The sequence below is a fragment of the Corvus cornix genome, chromosome 1 (genome assembly GCF_000738735.6).
Source record: "Corvus cornix cornix isolate S_Up_H32 chromosome 1, ASM73873v5, whole genome shotgun sequence".
NCBI lineage: Eukaryota > Metazoa > Chordata > Aves > Passeriformes > Corvidae > Corvus > Corvus cornix.
Window position 1 is genome coordinate 86,803,654 of NC_046332.1, and position 17,712 is coordinate 86,821,365.

Genomic DNA, 17,712 nt, shown 5'->3' on the forward strand with positions numbered 1-17,712 from the left:
ACAAGACTGAAGGTAAGAGTAAGAATTTAGTCTTATCCCTAATTTAAGTTATCCTAATTTTATCTAAAATAGAAACAGGATATCAACAAATTATTTACTTCCACATGGCAGACTTGTCTAGGCCCAGAGGCAGTTTCCTCTAGGCCAGCACTCTACTGTCCACCATGCAGTCAACCACCCCAGACTTGGGAAATAGTCTAATTTCCATGGTGATGTCACAGGGCACACCAAGGAAAAACAAACAAGCAAACAAAACCCAATCAAAGCCCAAGCCACGCTGATACATCCAACTACAGCTAGTCAGCATAAGTGAGGTAAGCCGGCTGTACCTGCATTGGCATCTTTGGACCCAAGTGGCCTCTCTGCATTACACTGCCCAGCACCATGGAAGTGTTCAACAGTGGAGACAAAGTCTTCTCACATTAATTCTAATGAACACTGGAGCAAAGATGAACAGGAAACACCCTGATCCCAAGACAAGCCCTTGTGTTCCTTCAGTAACCAAGGACAGACACCCACACAATCACTTTCTGAAATGCTGTCACCACCTTCCACACACAGCTTGGCACAGTTTGGCCCCAGCCCCTTGTTCCTCTGTATAACATTGCCTCATTCATCTGTCATTTCTGTCTCAGGACACCACCAGCACAGCAGTTCTGCTGTGGATCCATGTCCCCCTTTTTTCCATCAGAACAGTCTTCCTAGAGCAACTCCAAACCAGAGCTCTGCAGTGAAGTCTCTGGTAAAACAGGTCTTCAAAGCTCTGGATCCCTGACTGTCCACACCTCATCCTTGTAATGGACATCAGCCCAGTACAACTCCTGCTGCACTGATCCAACACCCAGCCCCTCTGAAACCAAATCAGTCAAGTCCTTGCCTAGTCTCTCCTAAGCAAGAGCAGCAGCAGCAGCCTGGTTTCCCTAGGGCACAGCCACAGTCCAAGAAGTGGCAGCATTTGCCAAGGTCCTTCTGTCCTGCAGCTCCCATGCAGCAGCATATGAGGAAAGTGCTGTGAGCCACAGAAATACTGAGATGCTGCCTAAATCCAGCCTACAGATTGCCTGCTGGCCATCCCCAATATGCGCTCAAAAATTGTCAAGCCAAAGAGACCTAAGCAAAAAGCTGCACTCAACACACACTGCCGCAAACTGAAAACTCTGAAAGAACTGAAGCAATGGCTCATCTTGCACCATGTTCATGCACTTGGTATAGTACATGGGAACAGACATAAAACAGACATAATTTGCTGACAAAACTTCAGAGCTTTCAGATTCTGGGTGCTTACAACCTACCATTGTGAAGAAACGTCAAAATCTGAAAGAATTAAGAGTCAAGAAGCAAAGCAAAATCTTGCTCCATAAAACCCCAGAGATACAAAATGTAGACTTTCTCCATATTATTGATCTATATTGATAAAATTGACAGTCAGCACTGAAAAAAAAAACCCACCTGTGGAACACTTTCTGCTATTTACTGTGCCCTGTCAAGACTTCTATTCATTTTTCAGTCCTTTTAAAAACCATCCTTAGTGAATCACTCTGGCCCTCGCAGTATTTTGCTGGCAAATACAGGGCACACACAAAATGAAACACTTTGTTTTCTAGTTCTTTGAACTGCAAATATCTAAATCATTCATTTTAATTCTTCCACATGAGCATCACTAATACTGAGTCTACACCAACAATAATTTTACACCTGCAAGCACATATTCTAGCTGTAGTTGATGTTTTCAATGCTTTCCCTGTTAATGATATGCAAATTACTGGCATTAAAACCAGAACCTTTTGAAGTTATTTAAAGCTCAAATGTTTGACTTGATCTATTCTTTCCCAAACTTCAACTATGTGCACAGCTTCAGCAAAACTGCAACCAGAACAACTTAAATAATCAGAACAACAGGCCTTTAAAACATCAGGGCACAATAAGACTCAGAGAAACTGTATAAGACAACCAAAAGGCCATTTCAGACCACTCCATTAAATGCTTGTGACAGCTGGCATTATAGCTACAGTGCAAGGATTGCAGTTCCTCTGGAAAACACTTCAGCTCACAGGCAGTTAGAAGACAAATCATTATTCCTCATGAAAAGCTAGTAGGACTTTCCTACATTATGTCACAGGGCTCGCAGTGCAAACCAGAATCCACAAGAGCGAAAGATACATCTCCTTCCAGAGAGCTTCTTAAGAAAACAGCATACATCTCACCCATTATTTATTAGATACTTGACAGCACTTAAGACTATGCTTTCAGTATTAAAAAAAACCCAAAGGAACAACGTCTGTTCTGTGGCAGAGGTGACAGAATTCTATAATCCTGCTGTCAGCCTAAATAGCTACATTTGCCACTTCCTCATGTAGCACTTGCATAAATTAAATTTTCAGTTCAGAAATACACTACAACAAAAAATCCCACATTTTTACCTCACAAACTTTCAAGCTAATCAAGGTTTCCAACAGCTAACAGTGAATCAGCCACATCTCTCTTTTTATTAATAATTTAATAATTAGAGATTATTTCTAAATCAGTAGCATCTAGACAATAGTTGCCCAGGGAAGCTGTGGATGTTCCACCCCTGGAACTGTTCAAAGCCAGATTGGATGGAGCTCTGAGCAACCTGGTCTTGTGGAAAGTATCCCTACCCTTGGCAGGGGAGTTGGAACTGGATGATCTTTAAGGTCCTTTCCAAACCAGGCCATTCTATGATTCTGTGAATTGAGTGCTCTAGATTCTCTCTTGGACATCTACACATAAAACTCACCCTCAGTTACAAACTCCTGTTGCTCTTCCCAAAGCTGTCTGCATTACCAAATTACCACACTATCAGTCTGCATCAAGATCCATAAAGGGATAGCAGAGATGAGGCAAATCTACATTACTTGCATAAAATTTCCATGCAATATATGGTTATAGCACACCAATGTGTCTCAGAGCCAAAAGTTTTAGTTGCTTTCATGAATACTAATTTTTCTCTCAAAACTTAAGAGCAGGATAAGTAGCTAAATTGGGAGAAGAAAAAAAAATCTAATTTAATTTTCTAGGTAGAAAAGCAACATAAAGATGTGTAGCCATAGCAAAATGCATCTGAAATCCCACTGATATCATCTAGTTAAAATGAGGCAAACAAATATGATACAAGGAACAAAGAACAGACATGCAAGCAGCAGGAGCTAACAACTAAATTTAACTACAGCTACTTTCAGAGCCCACACTGACCAGAAGTACACAGACAGTATAGAAAAACAAGATATTTTTAAACAGTTGTGCTTTTGATTAAGCCAAGTCTCAGTATTAAGAACTATCTACCTACCCTACCAGGCTTAAACACTGTGCCCTCTATAACAGCAAGAGAACACAAAACGGAGGGTGAAATACACAAATACTAAAATACACAAATAAGCAAGTTAAGTGACCTGAAATACAACTGCACTGCGTACACAGTGTTTGTCCTAAAGTGTAAGTTGGTTTTATGCACATTTGATGTGTCATTCTTACGAAGTGGCAATTTGTAAGTAAGCACACTCTACTACTAAATCAGGCAAATGTAGAATAAATGTAAATTCTGTAGCCCCAGAAATGCCATACAGAATTTACACTTAACGTGCAATTAGACTGGAGCTAAAACTCAAATTGTGGGCTTAGTCTGGGTTAGTGTTTAACTGTTCAACAGTAGAAACAAAGTCTTATCAGATGCTGTATTCAACCGGTCCCTGTTAACATACAATGTTGTGAGGGGTTCCCCAACCAAAGAGACAAGTTTACTTAGGGCAAGATGTCAGTAAACTACTTAAATTCTTATTTTTCCATGTTAGGCAGCACAATTTCCTATTTCTCCCCCCTCTGAGGCCACAGAACCAACCCCATAATGATTTCAGCAACAGTGTATTTCTGACAGTAGCCCAAAGCAGTTACACGATGGCCAGGTGTATAAGGAGACTTCACTCAGCCCACTTCCTTTTCTCCTCCCCATTGTTTCCGTAGGTTAAACTGGCAGACAAGTCTATGAAGTACTATTCTGTACCATAACACAGCATGTATGGAGGATAATTACTGTCTGCCTTTCTACTCCAGGAACCTCTGAGACCCCGAAAGTCAGGGAACTATTGCACACCTGATGCTGAGCTGGAAACGGGACAGCACTTAATCGAGTAGTGCCAACATTCTCAGTTCTCAGTATGACCATTATGGGTGACTGAGCTAAAAATGAAGCCATTCTCTGGCAAGTAGATCCAAAGGAAAGAGAACAACAAGAATTTCCAAGAGAATGATAGCATTCAGGGCTGCACTTTTATCCATTACACATAGGATTTCCTTTCTGTTCTGAACTCAACTTACAGCCTTCATATTGGAATTGTTTGTGTTGACCACAGGAATCTCCAAAGTCTGCCCCAGCTTTTGATTTTTCCTTGCATATCTCCAGCTTGTCACTTTTAAAAAGATCATGACACATCACTGCAGCAATGAAATAACCTTTTGATTTGTAAAATCCCTTCAGAACTTCTCTTTCATTGCTTTTCTGTTAAGTCTAGTATCTCTCAATGAAAAGATATTAGTGTAAGAGCAAAGAATTGTAATTTCCACAGCACCCTGGCAGTCAATCCACAACAACCCGAGATCCTGCATTAACTCCTCTCACTGTTGCTCACTGCAAATGACAGACTCTGACTGCATCTAGGAAGGAGCAGATTGTCATAACTTCTTCATAAAGTAGAAAGATGGAGATAGAATAGGCTTTGCAACAAACTGATGCCTGCTAATTCTTGGAAATTTTGGCACAAACACCAATGAAGTTATTTTAGGTGGAGTTAATTTTCATGGTTTTTCTTTACTTCAGTCAGTTGTGTTTTAATTACACTTTCATTTTAACAGCAGCTAAATTAAAAATAAGACATGCCTTGCAGTTTGATTGTTAGTATTTTTATAAATTAACTTTTGGTTATAAAAATGCCCTCTTTTCCAACAGTTTGAGTTTGCTTCAGTCATACAAAATTATATTAAACAAATGAGGGGCAAAAGCAACAACCATGAGCTAAACCAGAGTTCCTAAAAAAAGGCCATTAATTTCTACTTCTTGGCCTATTTCCAGTACAAAGAAGATAGCTTTGAAGTCAGATCACTATTAATTCACAGTCTGAGGATGACTCAAACTGCAAAAGTGAACATTTTCTTACCAATGAAACCCAGCTGAGAAAATTCTAGAATCATCCAATCTTCAGAAGCGAGCTGAAGTGCAAAATTTTTTATTGTGCTGAAATAATTCTGCTTGACAACAATGTCATCTTCGAGCTAGAGGAAAGTAGAAGTGATATCAAAATAAATAAATAAATAAATAAATAAAAGCACTAGCAAAGCAATAGAAGAAAGTACAGCTAGGAAATACTGACTTATAATATATTGCGAAGACATAGCCATATATTTCTAATGCTAGCACTGATATAAAACATAGATGTCATAGCCTGGAATAACTATTGTAGGGATCAGTCTGTCTATTTGTGGAGAACTAATCGAGTCCTTCTGTAGTAAGACTCCACAAACATATCTCAACTTCTTACTTTAGAATATTGCTTTTCCAGCTTCTTTCTTCAGAGGAAAATCATTCATGAAATAATGTTAGTCTAAGTGACATCATCAGAACAAGTAGAATATCTGCATTATTTGTACACAAACATGTCTGTTTACTCACAAAAGAGCACTGAAAGAGTTTCTCCTCTGAGACAAGAGGCTAAGAGACACAATGTCTGCAGAGGTGGGATTCATTTCATCTGTCCAGCAAAAGCACAGGTGCATAGTCCATAACCACCGAGTCCAGGCAGCAGAACTGCCAACATGGGGTGCTACAATCCCTTTAATTCATAGTAAGTGCAGGCTATTGCTGCATTAAGGATCCTGCTTCTCCTGTCCCTTCTAACAATGCATTCATGCCCTCCCCCTTGTGCTGACACTAGTATTTGTGCAACTTCCTGGTATCAAACCAGACTGTCACATGTTATTGGCTCTGCAGCTTCCCAGAGAGCTGAGACTCCAATACGCTCAGAGAGGAGTCAGCATAGCTTTGTGAAAACTAGATGAGATGTGTGGGACTTTACACCCCAAGGACAGAGGCACAAAATCTAAATAAAGATCATTAGCGCAGTTACTACATCTGCAATACCTGTAGGTAAGACTTCTACTTCAAAGCAGAAACACATGATAGAACAATTCTGAACTAAACTAAAGAAGAACTGCTTAACTCTGTAGTTGAAAACCTCTTCTAAAAAAAAGAAAAAAAAATACAACGTCTATACACAACAGTCATATTAAAGTGACACTGCACTTTCAAAAGAAAATAGATTTTTGCTTCATTTCCACTCAAAATTAAGCTGGCTTTTTTTTGCCAAGGCAACTCAACAATAATTAATTTGGGGGACAAGGAAAAAACAGTAGTTAAGCTGCTTGGATTCCTTCACTTTTTTTGCTAAGCATCTTAAGATATGTGACATAAGACAAATTACTTTCTACTTCAGAGACAGTGAGAGTGTCCTGCTCAAATTACTTCCCCATGTACCATAACCACCATATTTAATGCTCCCTTTAAATTATAGGATCAAGTTATCTCTGTTCTGTGTAGGTCCTTTGGATGTGTCCAACAACATAATTTCTAGAGACTCATTTGAAAACTTGTCTCAAAATAAAGAAGAGAAATTTACCTGAATGTAATAAACCCCCTTTTTCTGGGCATACATCATAAGAAAACAATAATCCAAGTTTTGTTTTGTTCTCCATCTGAAATTAAATTGAAAGCTTAAGGTTTATGAAAAAAGGTTATTTCAATACATGCTGGCAATATAAAGTAAATTTTACTATGAAGAATGATGCATACTAGTGAAATGTTAGAACAGCTGCTTTTGGCACTGTTCCCTCAGGAAATCCACTGTCTGAAAAAAAAGGAACAAAGCTTTCACCTTAGGCTTTAAAACAAACATGAAACTGGTTTAATTTGAACCTGACTTTGTGACAGCTACCTGACATTTCAATAAAAACACATGTGCATTTAAAATGCTAATTCAAAAAGAACTAGTTGGTTTTACCCCGTATTTCATGAAGAAAAACAGTAAACAAAAGAGTCCACATACAAGAATAAAAGTATATCAAGTCTCAGTTCTCCTCCCAAAATTTAACCCTAAATGGATTCAACCAAGCATAGGTGCTGATCATGCACAGACCAGCATGTAGCTAGGAATGAGATGGATTCACAGAGCACTTTTAGCATCCCCACACTTGCAAGAATTACAGTACGAAAACATTTCAAGAATTCACATCCCACTTGCTGTTTTATAAACAACGAAAGTGTGGGTGTGGGAGGAGATGGGAAAAGATCTGGGGGAATAAACCTACCTCACTCTCTCTTTTGAGTCTCCAAATGTTTCTTTCAAGTTTGTCAAGTCGGGATAATAAGTTGCAGGAGGGGCTATTACTTCCACCAAGCCAGAATTGATCTCTGTAGAAAACCTGTCAATAGAAACATCCTGAAGTCACATGAGAGATTCTGAGTTCTGTAGACTTCCTGCTCGCTTGCTGTTGGAACAGTTATTGTGTCTGGTTATGAGGACTTGTTCAAATGAGGCATATAAAAGAATAGTAGTATAGAAAAAAGTATTGTTTTCCTTAGCATGTCCTTCCACTGTTGCCTCTTGCCAATCAGAATCAAACTAGATTCTAAACATTTTTTTGCCTTTTTCCCAGAACCTAGTGATTTTTTTCTGCAGTTCTCTTTGAACATACAGAATACAAGGCGCTAACACAGATGTCACAAATTTCCGTTCATGTTTAAACAATTCCATCTGTTTATGCTGCATCAAATAATTTAATCCCACTTAGTGTTTTACAGTTTAACTGACTGAATCACTGCCTCTTAATTTGTCATCTCTTACTTTTTTGTTCAAAAGTCCAAAGCCCCAGGAAACAAAAAGGCATGATCTCTTATTTCCAAAATATTTTTTAATTGCTTATTACAACCTGATTTAGTTTATCATCAATAAAAAAAGAAATCCCCAGTTAAAACTACAACTTACTCTCTTTCCAGGCTTGCAACAACACTGTTAACATAATCAAGATCAGTCTGCAAAAAAAAAGAAACAAACAGAAAAAATTAATAGACAGTTCTGAACTTATATGTCAATAGAATGATGTAAAATAAAACATCACAGGTAGCTGTCCTTGAAAATCACTTTCATTGCATAAGGTATTGGAGCAATACAAGAATGCATCACACATGTAACTGTGTCTTACCTCTAATATGATAATTTTTTGGGAAATAATTTTCTCAAGACATGCACTTAACAGAAAATTGTTAAAACTCATGCTCTTGATGACAAAATGATCACTGAGTGTTTGTGTAGGAAGAACTTATTATTATACAATAATAATAATATGTAAGAAAATATTACCAAAGAAACCTTTCTGGAAAACAGTGCATTGAACACACACACACACACACACACACATACACACACTCCCTTCTTTCAAAAGTACATCTCCTAAACTTTGGATTTACAGCAAATTCCCTAACCACGGACAGCAGTGAACCTGCTGCCTTTCTGACCAAGGTTGCTTTTTTGCATCAGAGACTAAACCTGAGGGACTACCAATCCTATCAATCACTCAGTTCTCATAGATGCAACGATTCTAAAAATTACTTGTTGGTGAAAATACAAATAGTGACATTCTGGAAAAGTCTAGATCATCTAAATTGCCAGCACTGGACAATTATTCAACCTGGCTGTACACACGCATTCCAAGAAAAGAGTTTGTGAACTCATAAATGACTGAAAACCCTGGTCTTTGTTATATTGTTAATCTAATGATTTGACATACTGTTTACATTTTTGAAAAGAATAGTCTAATCAACTAAATCAACCCAGATTCTGGCTCACAAGGATTCTGGAGAAAGAGTTGTCTTTGAAATGCCAGAAACAAAGGAACAGTTCATATTTTTTCTGATGAATTTGTAACTTAGGATATCATTAAAGGATTATACACAGAGAATAAATCCCTCCCAAGCATTTCTATAGAACTGTTAATCTTGTTTGATAAAGGTGCTTACCCTTTGATCTTAAAAAAAATCACCATTTCTATATTTTAAAGACTTATTTTTATGAAATCAAACATAATGCCAGTGATGCACGCTTTTCAAAAAGGACACCAACAGAAGTAGACTTCTTCCAAAAGCAGGTTTTAAATACCACAAGAACATGTGAGTAGAAAGTATTTCTCATAATTTTGTCATATGTATTTTCTTCCTAAGTGCTATGCCTAGTGCTGGGCAGAAGTTCTGGTAAGCTGGTAAGGTGTTCACAATTTAAACCTCATCTTGCACTGAGTTCCACACAAAGAGACTCACAAGTCCATATGGACCTTGATATATCATTGTTTAAATACTTTATGGATTCTTCATACACATTTAATTAATAGAATGGAGTTAGACATAACTTTTTCTGGTTCGTGTAACAGTTGCAAATCACAGTAACCTAGTGACTACCTAAAAATAATTTTAGTATATCCATCTTTAACTGAAGCATCTTTTTCTCTTTTCAAAACCCTTTAAACATCAAAAATACAGAAACTGCAATTCAATCACCATGTGAAAAGAAAAATTTGCATTTCAGTTGGCATGCCAAACTTCAATTACCCAGTTCAGCATTAAGAACTCCAACACATCCAACAGAGTCCATACCGTAATTGCATAGAGAGATACAGGATTTGTATATATCTACATACACACACTCAGCAGAAACACAGCTAGTTTCTATTCAGTTTTTCAGAGATTAAAATAAATGCCAAACTTCATGCCAACTGGAATCATATATTTGATCACAAGCCTGTGCCTCAGTGCACATCTCCTTAGCAGGAACATAGTTTTGACCTATTTTCCACACTACCATGAAGCCTTGCTACTGCTTGTAAAACCTTACACTCTTACACAGAAAACCGTCACCATCAGAAAAAAAAGTCTGGAATAAGGGTTTTTTCCCTACTTCCCACTATTTGTTTGTGTGCTTCACATGAAAGGCTGGCAGTTTCCCAGACAGAGCTGCAATCACAATAGAATGACATTAAAAAGATGGTGCTTGTAGTCTTCCAGCCTCATACTGTAGTCTTGGCTGCTGTCACACAAAGTCAAGAAGGTCTGGTCTAGCTGCTATGAACATGAAATACAGCAAATACCACTCCTGCTTAGTAGGTAACCTCTCCTTCTGAATCAGCAATCACTGCATCACTGCAATGCAAAAGCAGATGACACTTTTAGAATGAAAAAGAACATGTAGATTAGAAGAGTTGATGCCATTTTTCACATGATCAAATGCATTAAAACACTGGTATTCTGCCATCATTTTTAAATAAGCAGTTGTATTTATATCTACCAGCAGCATACAAGATTCAGAACCAGGATTTCAACACAAAACCCTTCCCCTCAGAACAGCAGGTTGACTGTCCTCTTTCCACATCAGAGCTTCAAGAGACAACTCCTCTCATTGCCCAGTCTAACACTAAGTAGGATCTTTGCCAACACCCTTTGCTATGGACATGTCCCAGAAAGATGGCAATTCTAAGTTAATTCACACCACGTCATGAAATAAGCATGAGAATATGCAGTTAATGTGACCAAGCTGTGACTACACCCAAGGGAAGAGTTAAGTAGACAGAAGACTTTGCAGGGTAGCAATGGAGGGAAATCTGGAATAGCTAAATTAAATCTAAGGATCTTTCAAGCAGTATCAACAAATTTAGTCAGCAATTTAAAAGCAACAGAAAAAAAATGCATTATTAATCAAAATCTATTCCCCATTTTCGAGGAATAAAGTGCTTACTGCCTTGACAAAATAAGACACAGGGTCCTCTTTATCAGTCTGAAGGACACAAGACTGCTTGCCTCCAAGAACCTTAAACTGGACAAGATAAAGCCAGATTAATAAAAAGAAGTCACCCATGAAAGAAAATGTGTAACTGTTCTTTGGGCTTCCAGCGAAAATCATCTGGTAGATACTAGATCAACTTTGGAGTACACATGATGAACTTAAAATCTGTTTCATGGTATCAGTGCTGCTTGTAACTATTGAAATGAAATGTTGCTGGTGATCCCAATGATACAGTTATGAATGCTTTTTGTCTATCAAATCCAAAGCCATTACTAAAACTGTAATTTTTTCTTACTAAAACTCCTAAGGTTGAAGATCCAAAAAAATCCCTAGGAATTTTGGACCCATAAAAAAGAAGCACAAATGAATATTTTAAGAACAAATCTCTTTAAAGCAATTAAGTGCAAAATTGCGTTAGGCCCCAACCAAAGCGTTAGCACCGCCAGCCACAAAGATGCATCTTATCAATGAATTACATGAAGCCTTACAAACAACTTTGTCCTGGTGAGTGGATCTCTGACAACTTCATAATAAAAGGCATAAGTAGGGATGGTTATTTTAGTATCAGCAGATCAAATCTTTCGGTCTGTTCTTTCTTCCTAGTCATATGAAATTACTGATCTTCAAAAGAATGCAAAACACTTGAAGTGAGACATCTTCCTTTAACTATTCATACCAGATCAACGATTGATCCCCCATCAGCATCTTGCTTCCAGCAGAGGCAGCCATGAAAAGATACACAGCAAAGAATAAGAACAAGACACACAACACTCCCCCCGACTATCATCCACGTTCCAACTACCTTCAGTTCAGGTTGCTTCCTGAGACAGATGCGATTTTGTGTATTTAATATTCCTCAGTAGACTCATGTTCAAGCTACCTCATTAGCATCCCCCTGAGCCTATGTAAACTTTCAACAAGAAAAGAAGATTTTTAGCTTGTGAGATCTATGGAGTTTCATAAGCCTGTGAACATGGCTGTATCTAAGGTTTAACTCTGCATCAACAATTTTGATGACAAATGCATATAGAGTGCTTTGATGAATCTCTCTTTAAAAAAAGCCTCACAGTCTGTTGCAGAACAAACTAAAGTTGCAGATTGTCAGTGAAATAAGTTTTACATTTCCTCTGTTTTTGTAAAATGCTGTACTCCAATTCTCTAAAGCACTTTTCTGTAGTGCAGGTGAGGCTGCACATCAAGTTTGTGATTATTCCAACATCTGTCTGAACAGACATCATTATTCACAACAAACACAGAAAGAACCAGAGAAGCAGTGAAATTTCCAATCTTCTTTACTGACTTTTAGGAGTGTGTGCACAGCAGAGCAGCAGAATACATTAGCTATCAGACAAAACAAGAGGTTAGAAAGTTCTGATGAACAGCTAGCCAAACATCATACAAAAAAAAGATTTCTACTTTTAAGAATCAACCCTTTCATATTGTTAAATCCTAACTTCATACCCTCAAAAATGACAGAAGGTAGACTGTTTCTCAAAATGTAAGAAAAACCATGGCATTTAAGACCAAAAGGTTCATTTACTGTCCTAAGTGGCAGATGCATAGAAAAAAAAAATGCAATCATAGAAACTCTCAAGTTAAAAAGGACCCAAAAGGATCATCAGGATCAACACCCAGCTCCTCACAGGACTACCTAAAACTAAACCATATGACTAAAGCATCACCCAAATGCTTCTTGAACTCTGACAAGCATGGTGCCCTGACCACTTCCACAGGGAGCCTATTCCCATCACTGACCGCTCAGTGAAGAACATTTTCCTAATGTCCAGTCTGAACTTCCCCAGTTCACACAGCTTCACACCATTTCCATGTGTCCTGTCACTGGTCACCAGAGAAAGGACATCAGCATCTCCTTCTCCACTGACCACCTCAAGGAAGCTGTCACCTGATGAAGTCACCTCTCAGTCTTCTCTTCTAAATTTAACAAACCAAGTGACCTCAGCTGCTCCTCCAAAGTCTTGCCCTTGAGATTTTTCACCATCTTGGGAATTTATCTAGTCTGTTAGATTATCCAGATCTCAATTCTTAAATTAAATCTATTAGAAGTAAGTCTTAAAGTTCAAGAACACCTTTCAAAGAATGAGAAAAGTATCTGAGAAACAAGCATGCTAATCTACATAGTGTGGTCATTTCATTGCTTACTAATTACCATTTTATTTGATCTTTCATCATCCCCATAGAATAGGAGTGGGATAATTTTATCACATATTTCATATAATAACAAGCAATATAAAATTACAGCCTTCAGAAAAGGCAAAGTAAATGTTTATTTGCCTTGAAAGAGTGAAAGTACATACGAGTATCATTACCTATATACAAGGCACTAAAATTTACATAGGAAAAATCAGCCACTAATGTGGCATTTGGACCTATTTTGGGATATTTATGCAGTGAAGACAAAGCCCTAAGGAATAAAAGTGCAGCAGTGGCTTCAGTGGTTGCAGTAGTGTGTGTATATAAACAAAGCCTGTGGAAAAAGGCAGTATCGTCTTTTAGAGTTCAACAAATGCAGCTGAAAAAAAAATTATTTTCAGGAATACAGTGCCTTCTTTCAAATCTGAAGCAGTGAGTTCAAGTTAAATACAGAGAACTTGAGACCAAGATGCAAAGCGAAGAACTGGAATGAGAATACTGTCATAACATAACCAGCTAATGTTACATAAGCAAAATGCAGCCTGTGTCCTACATGAGTTAATGACTTCATCTTTCCCTTACTGAAATTCCCCGCTCTACCACATAGGCAAGAAATTTCTTTCTGTCTCCAGTAATTTCTAAGATTAACCCAACTCAGTTCAGGACAGGGTTTCACCACACAAGTCTTTGGCAGCAATAGCAGGAATACAAGTATAGTCTTGTACCACTCCACTCTTGTTTCTCCCTACCCTTGTGCCCTGCCTGTCAGATCCTCAACCATGAGGGCACACGTCCATATGGATTGTGCTATGAACCACAAAGCTGTGTCAAAGAACGAGCTGAGTTTTTAAGAAGGCCAGCCAGAGAAGAAAAACATCACGGGACAATTCAAGACCAGACATTCAGATGCAAGTTATGCTAGTGTCATGTAGCCACTACTAGTTTTGTGCATGTTGCAGATGAAGTCTGGTTTGTGGAGACTGAAAGAAAGCAGCATATACTGCCTTGAAGAATGGGAAACCTTTTGTTGTCCTTGGGGAAGCCTGTAAATTGTTGAAACAGTCTAGACAGCTTATCTTCCAGAAGACAGGCAGTTGCTGTGTACAGTCTGAAGCACCCTTCTACAATTTGTGCTCTTTATTTGGAGGACAGAAGGAATTTTTAGGTCAAGGCAGACCACTGTAGCAAAATTTGATAGTGTTGTCCAAAATTCAGTGTCAGTTCACTCCACCATACAAGTATGAAGTCACCTGCTACAACGCTTCTGAAATAAGATTATTACCTCCCACCTCACAAATACCCTAGATGTCACCAGAGAGATCAGACATAACTCTGGCTGTCAATACGGATGTACCCTTACCAGAAGCATCAGGTAGTTACTGTGGCCCAGCTGCACCTCAGCAAGTATCTCAAGAAGCACTTCAGTCATTCAAGCCTGGGCTTGAGGAAAGAGCACAATCCTGGATTTTATCTTTGTGCTGAGATACTAAATTTGTCTCAGGTACACTGAAGTTTTCAAATCCTGTCAAGGATCTTTTCTTAGAACTAAGAAGGATTTTTATCACTGGTTTAATTCCTTATAAAAACTTTGCCGGCCATTGACATGAAAAGAGGAGCATAAAATCCTATGTTGGTGCCCAGTATTAGCAGTCCATACTTCTGTGTACCAAAGCTTAGGTGACAAAGAAGCAGGGACTGCAAAAACAACATAAATATCTCAAATTCTCACGGACAGGTCAAGCTACCTTTTCAGATACAAGAGCTGCCAGTGTATCTAGAAGGTGTGTTCATCCTGATGAGTTTTGAGTGAGACGTCCAAAACAAAGATTCCCATCTGTGTAGGCCTTTAATATTATTTGGTGTAGATCATGTATCTTGACACAACAGCTTTGATTTTTTAAAAATATATATACATTACAGACATACATATGTATGTACACACTAAGATCTACCAGATTTTCTCCAACCCAAGATGCACAGTCAGATCTTTTAAGGACTAGGAATACACTCTCCAGAGCAGTTCCAAGAAGGGGCAGCTCACAAGTTTTCAACAATTAGCAGAAAGCACAAACATCTCTGTAGCTGGGGTAATGCTAACACATCCAGGTTGAGAGCAAGACAGTCAAAATACTCTTTTGTTTTCTATCAAGAGAGCTGCTGATCAGAGAGAACTATAATTCAGGCCCAGAGCAAGAAGAGATGAAAATACAGACTCATTTATTTTGTGGAGAAGGTTTACATATTGCACTACAGTGTTAATAACTACAAAACAGGTTCAGCAAGGTTTGACCCAGTATGTGGGCATGACCCAGTCCTTAATTTGCTGAGGCTTTGTTCATACCAGTGCACAGGATGGTACCTTGCTGGGTGCTTGTGTCACACTGACCCAACCAGGACAGAAACTTTTCCAAAGAAATAATAAAGATTCTCTAAAGAAGGAGCACAGAGAAAACACTATTAAACATCTTTTAATTTAGCAGTCACTGTAACATAAAGACATAACACAGTGACAGAAAAGATAATCAACATATGCAAATTTTTCCAGCTTAAGTGAACTGTATATACATGAAACAAGAGTAAGATTTAAAGAAGCAATACGTAAGAAACTATAACTTGTGGCCTAAAAGCAAATGGCTGGTCAATTACTGCCTAGTCAGATGTAGTCAGCAGCACACAGAAATAGCAAAATGTTTTTGCATACCTGTAGTGTCTTCCAATTCTTCCTGAAATGATTTGTCCTTCTGATTTTTTTCATCAAATCAAGGGCTTATAGTCTTTCCAGCATGCACTGATTACTGTTTGTACAAAAGACTGTGCTAAGTGCAGTCTCTGATTAACGGACTGACAATAATTTCTGATATATTTAGAACAAGTCTAAGATACATTTTCTTCATTGTAAATGAGATCTCCCCACACAAAAAACCCAACATTTTGTTTAGATACCAGGAGAGTAGTCTAATTTCTCTCATATTCAGTAGTGTGTATATGTATGTCTGTTGTTCCACTATGATCATTTAAAATACTTCAAAATGATGTTTCCCATGTTTATTACAAACCCTATTAAATAAAAATACTAGACAACAATTTTAACCCAGAGTTTATGGTTTCTTAAACCTAGAGTCTATGGTTTATTCTGAAAACAAGTTCTCATACAAAGCAGGTTGAGATTTGAATCGTTTGTTTTCAACTCATATGAGCTAGAAACTAGCTACATAGTGAGGGGGAATAAAAAGATTTTGAAGTACTAAGGTAAAATGAATCATACCTATTTATTAGTCATCCTAATGAATACCTGCAAATTATTCTGCCATAAAGTTATTTTAACAAATTAGAGAACACAGACATATGTCAGTAACTAGCACAGTTTACTGTCAAGCAATTCTAGTAATTACTTAAATTGGTGATTAGTTATCACATCATCTGAGATATTTCAGAGTTTCTTGAACTTCCAGTATGGAAATTTACTGTGTATAATTATACTACTGAGAAATATCCATACAGTAAATGAATATGCAGATCTCTTTATTTAGCAACCATAATGCATCTATATTTACTAGCTCATCTGTTTACACTGTTGATGCTGTTTGCAGAAGTCCATTAGCCTTCTAATTTGTTTTCTAGTAAAAAATGAAATTGCAAGAAATGAGTGAGATTGAACTACTAAAAAAATAGCAGTATTAGAAGAGTTTTGTAGGGTGCTTAGCACAAAGAGATTACAGTCCATGACTATGGCTCCCACCAATGCTCTTAAACACTAAATTTGATTTCTCGAATAAAGATAGCAAGAAATGTACTAAAATCCTTTTAAAATACTACTTTTCCTATAATTTTCTTGTAAAATCATTTTTGCAGTCTTGTGCTTCTTTTTTGGGTTGTTGCTACAAGCTATAGACAAGACACAAATAGTAATTTTAAGCTTATTAGCAAAATTACATAACCTCACCCTATGACCATTTCTGGCTGTACTTAAACTGCACATATGTTTGAGCAGAGGCCATACCTTTTTTTAGACACTTTTGCCATCATTTTTAATACAAGCATAGTTGGTCCAAGTTCTAATGTACTTAAAAATAAGCCTTTATTATGGCACGTGTTAATGACAGCAATAGCCTAATGCATTTTAAAAGACACAGCTTTTTGGTTAAGGAGAAACAGAAGTCTACCAGAGGAGTAGGCCTTCCTTTACACAGCCAGAGGAAATGCTTAATAAACCTACACTTTTCATCTTGCAGAAGAAAACTGAAATACCCAGAATAACTCAGAAAAAACACAGCATAATTCAGGGTGAAGCATTTCGTGCACCATATTAATCATTTAGAGAGTTCCCTGTAGCAATTACAAAGCAAACCATAAGATACTGAGCTTAAGAAAATAAAAAAACATGGTCCAAGAATAAAGAAGGAAAGATAAACTGGATGTAGTAAAGAAATGCAAATCTAACAAATGATTACAACAGAACAAAAATTTAAACTTTGTTTTTTCAAATATTCCCATACATTCATGACTTGCAGTGCCCAAAACAGGTACCCGAGTAAGCACACAGAACTGCTCTCAAGGAGATGGGATAAAGAAGTAAGACACAGAGGGTAACTGTACCCCACTCCAGAGCCAACCACACAATTCTCCATGGGTACAGGAGCAGTAGCTCCCATGTTAAAATGTTCACTTC

General features: G+C 37.7%; 1 protein-coding gene across 3 annotated transcripts in view; it reads right to left on the bottom strand.

The window, feature by feature from the left end:
• MGAT4A (alpha-1,3-mannosyl-glycoprotein 4-beta-N-acetylglucosaminyltransferase A) overlaps window positions 1-17,712 on the bottom strand; it is a 73,416-nt gene that overhangs the window by 23,293 nt on the left and 32,411 nt on the right. For all 3 annotated transcript variants that reach the window (XM_039548470.1, XM_010394225.4, XM_019282770.3), the window contains exons 6-9: window positions 8,049-8,095; window positions 7,372-7,485; window positions 6,684-6,759; window positions 5,169-5,283 (exon numbers count right to left, since the gene is read on the bottom strand). In XM_039548470.1, coding sequence (XP_039404404.1) covers window positions 5,169-5,283; window positions 6,684-6,759; window positions 7,372-7,485; window positions 8,049-8,095 — 352 coding nt within the window. The remainder of the gene's footprint in view (window positions 1-5,168; window positions 5,284-6,683; window positions 6,760-7,371; window positions 7,486-8,048; window positions 8,096-17,712) is intronic.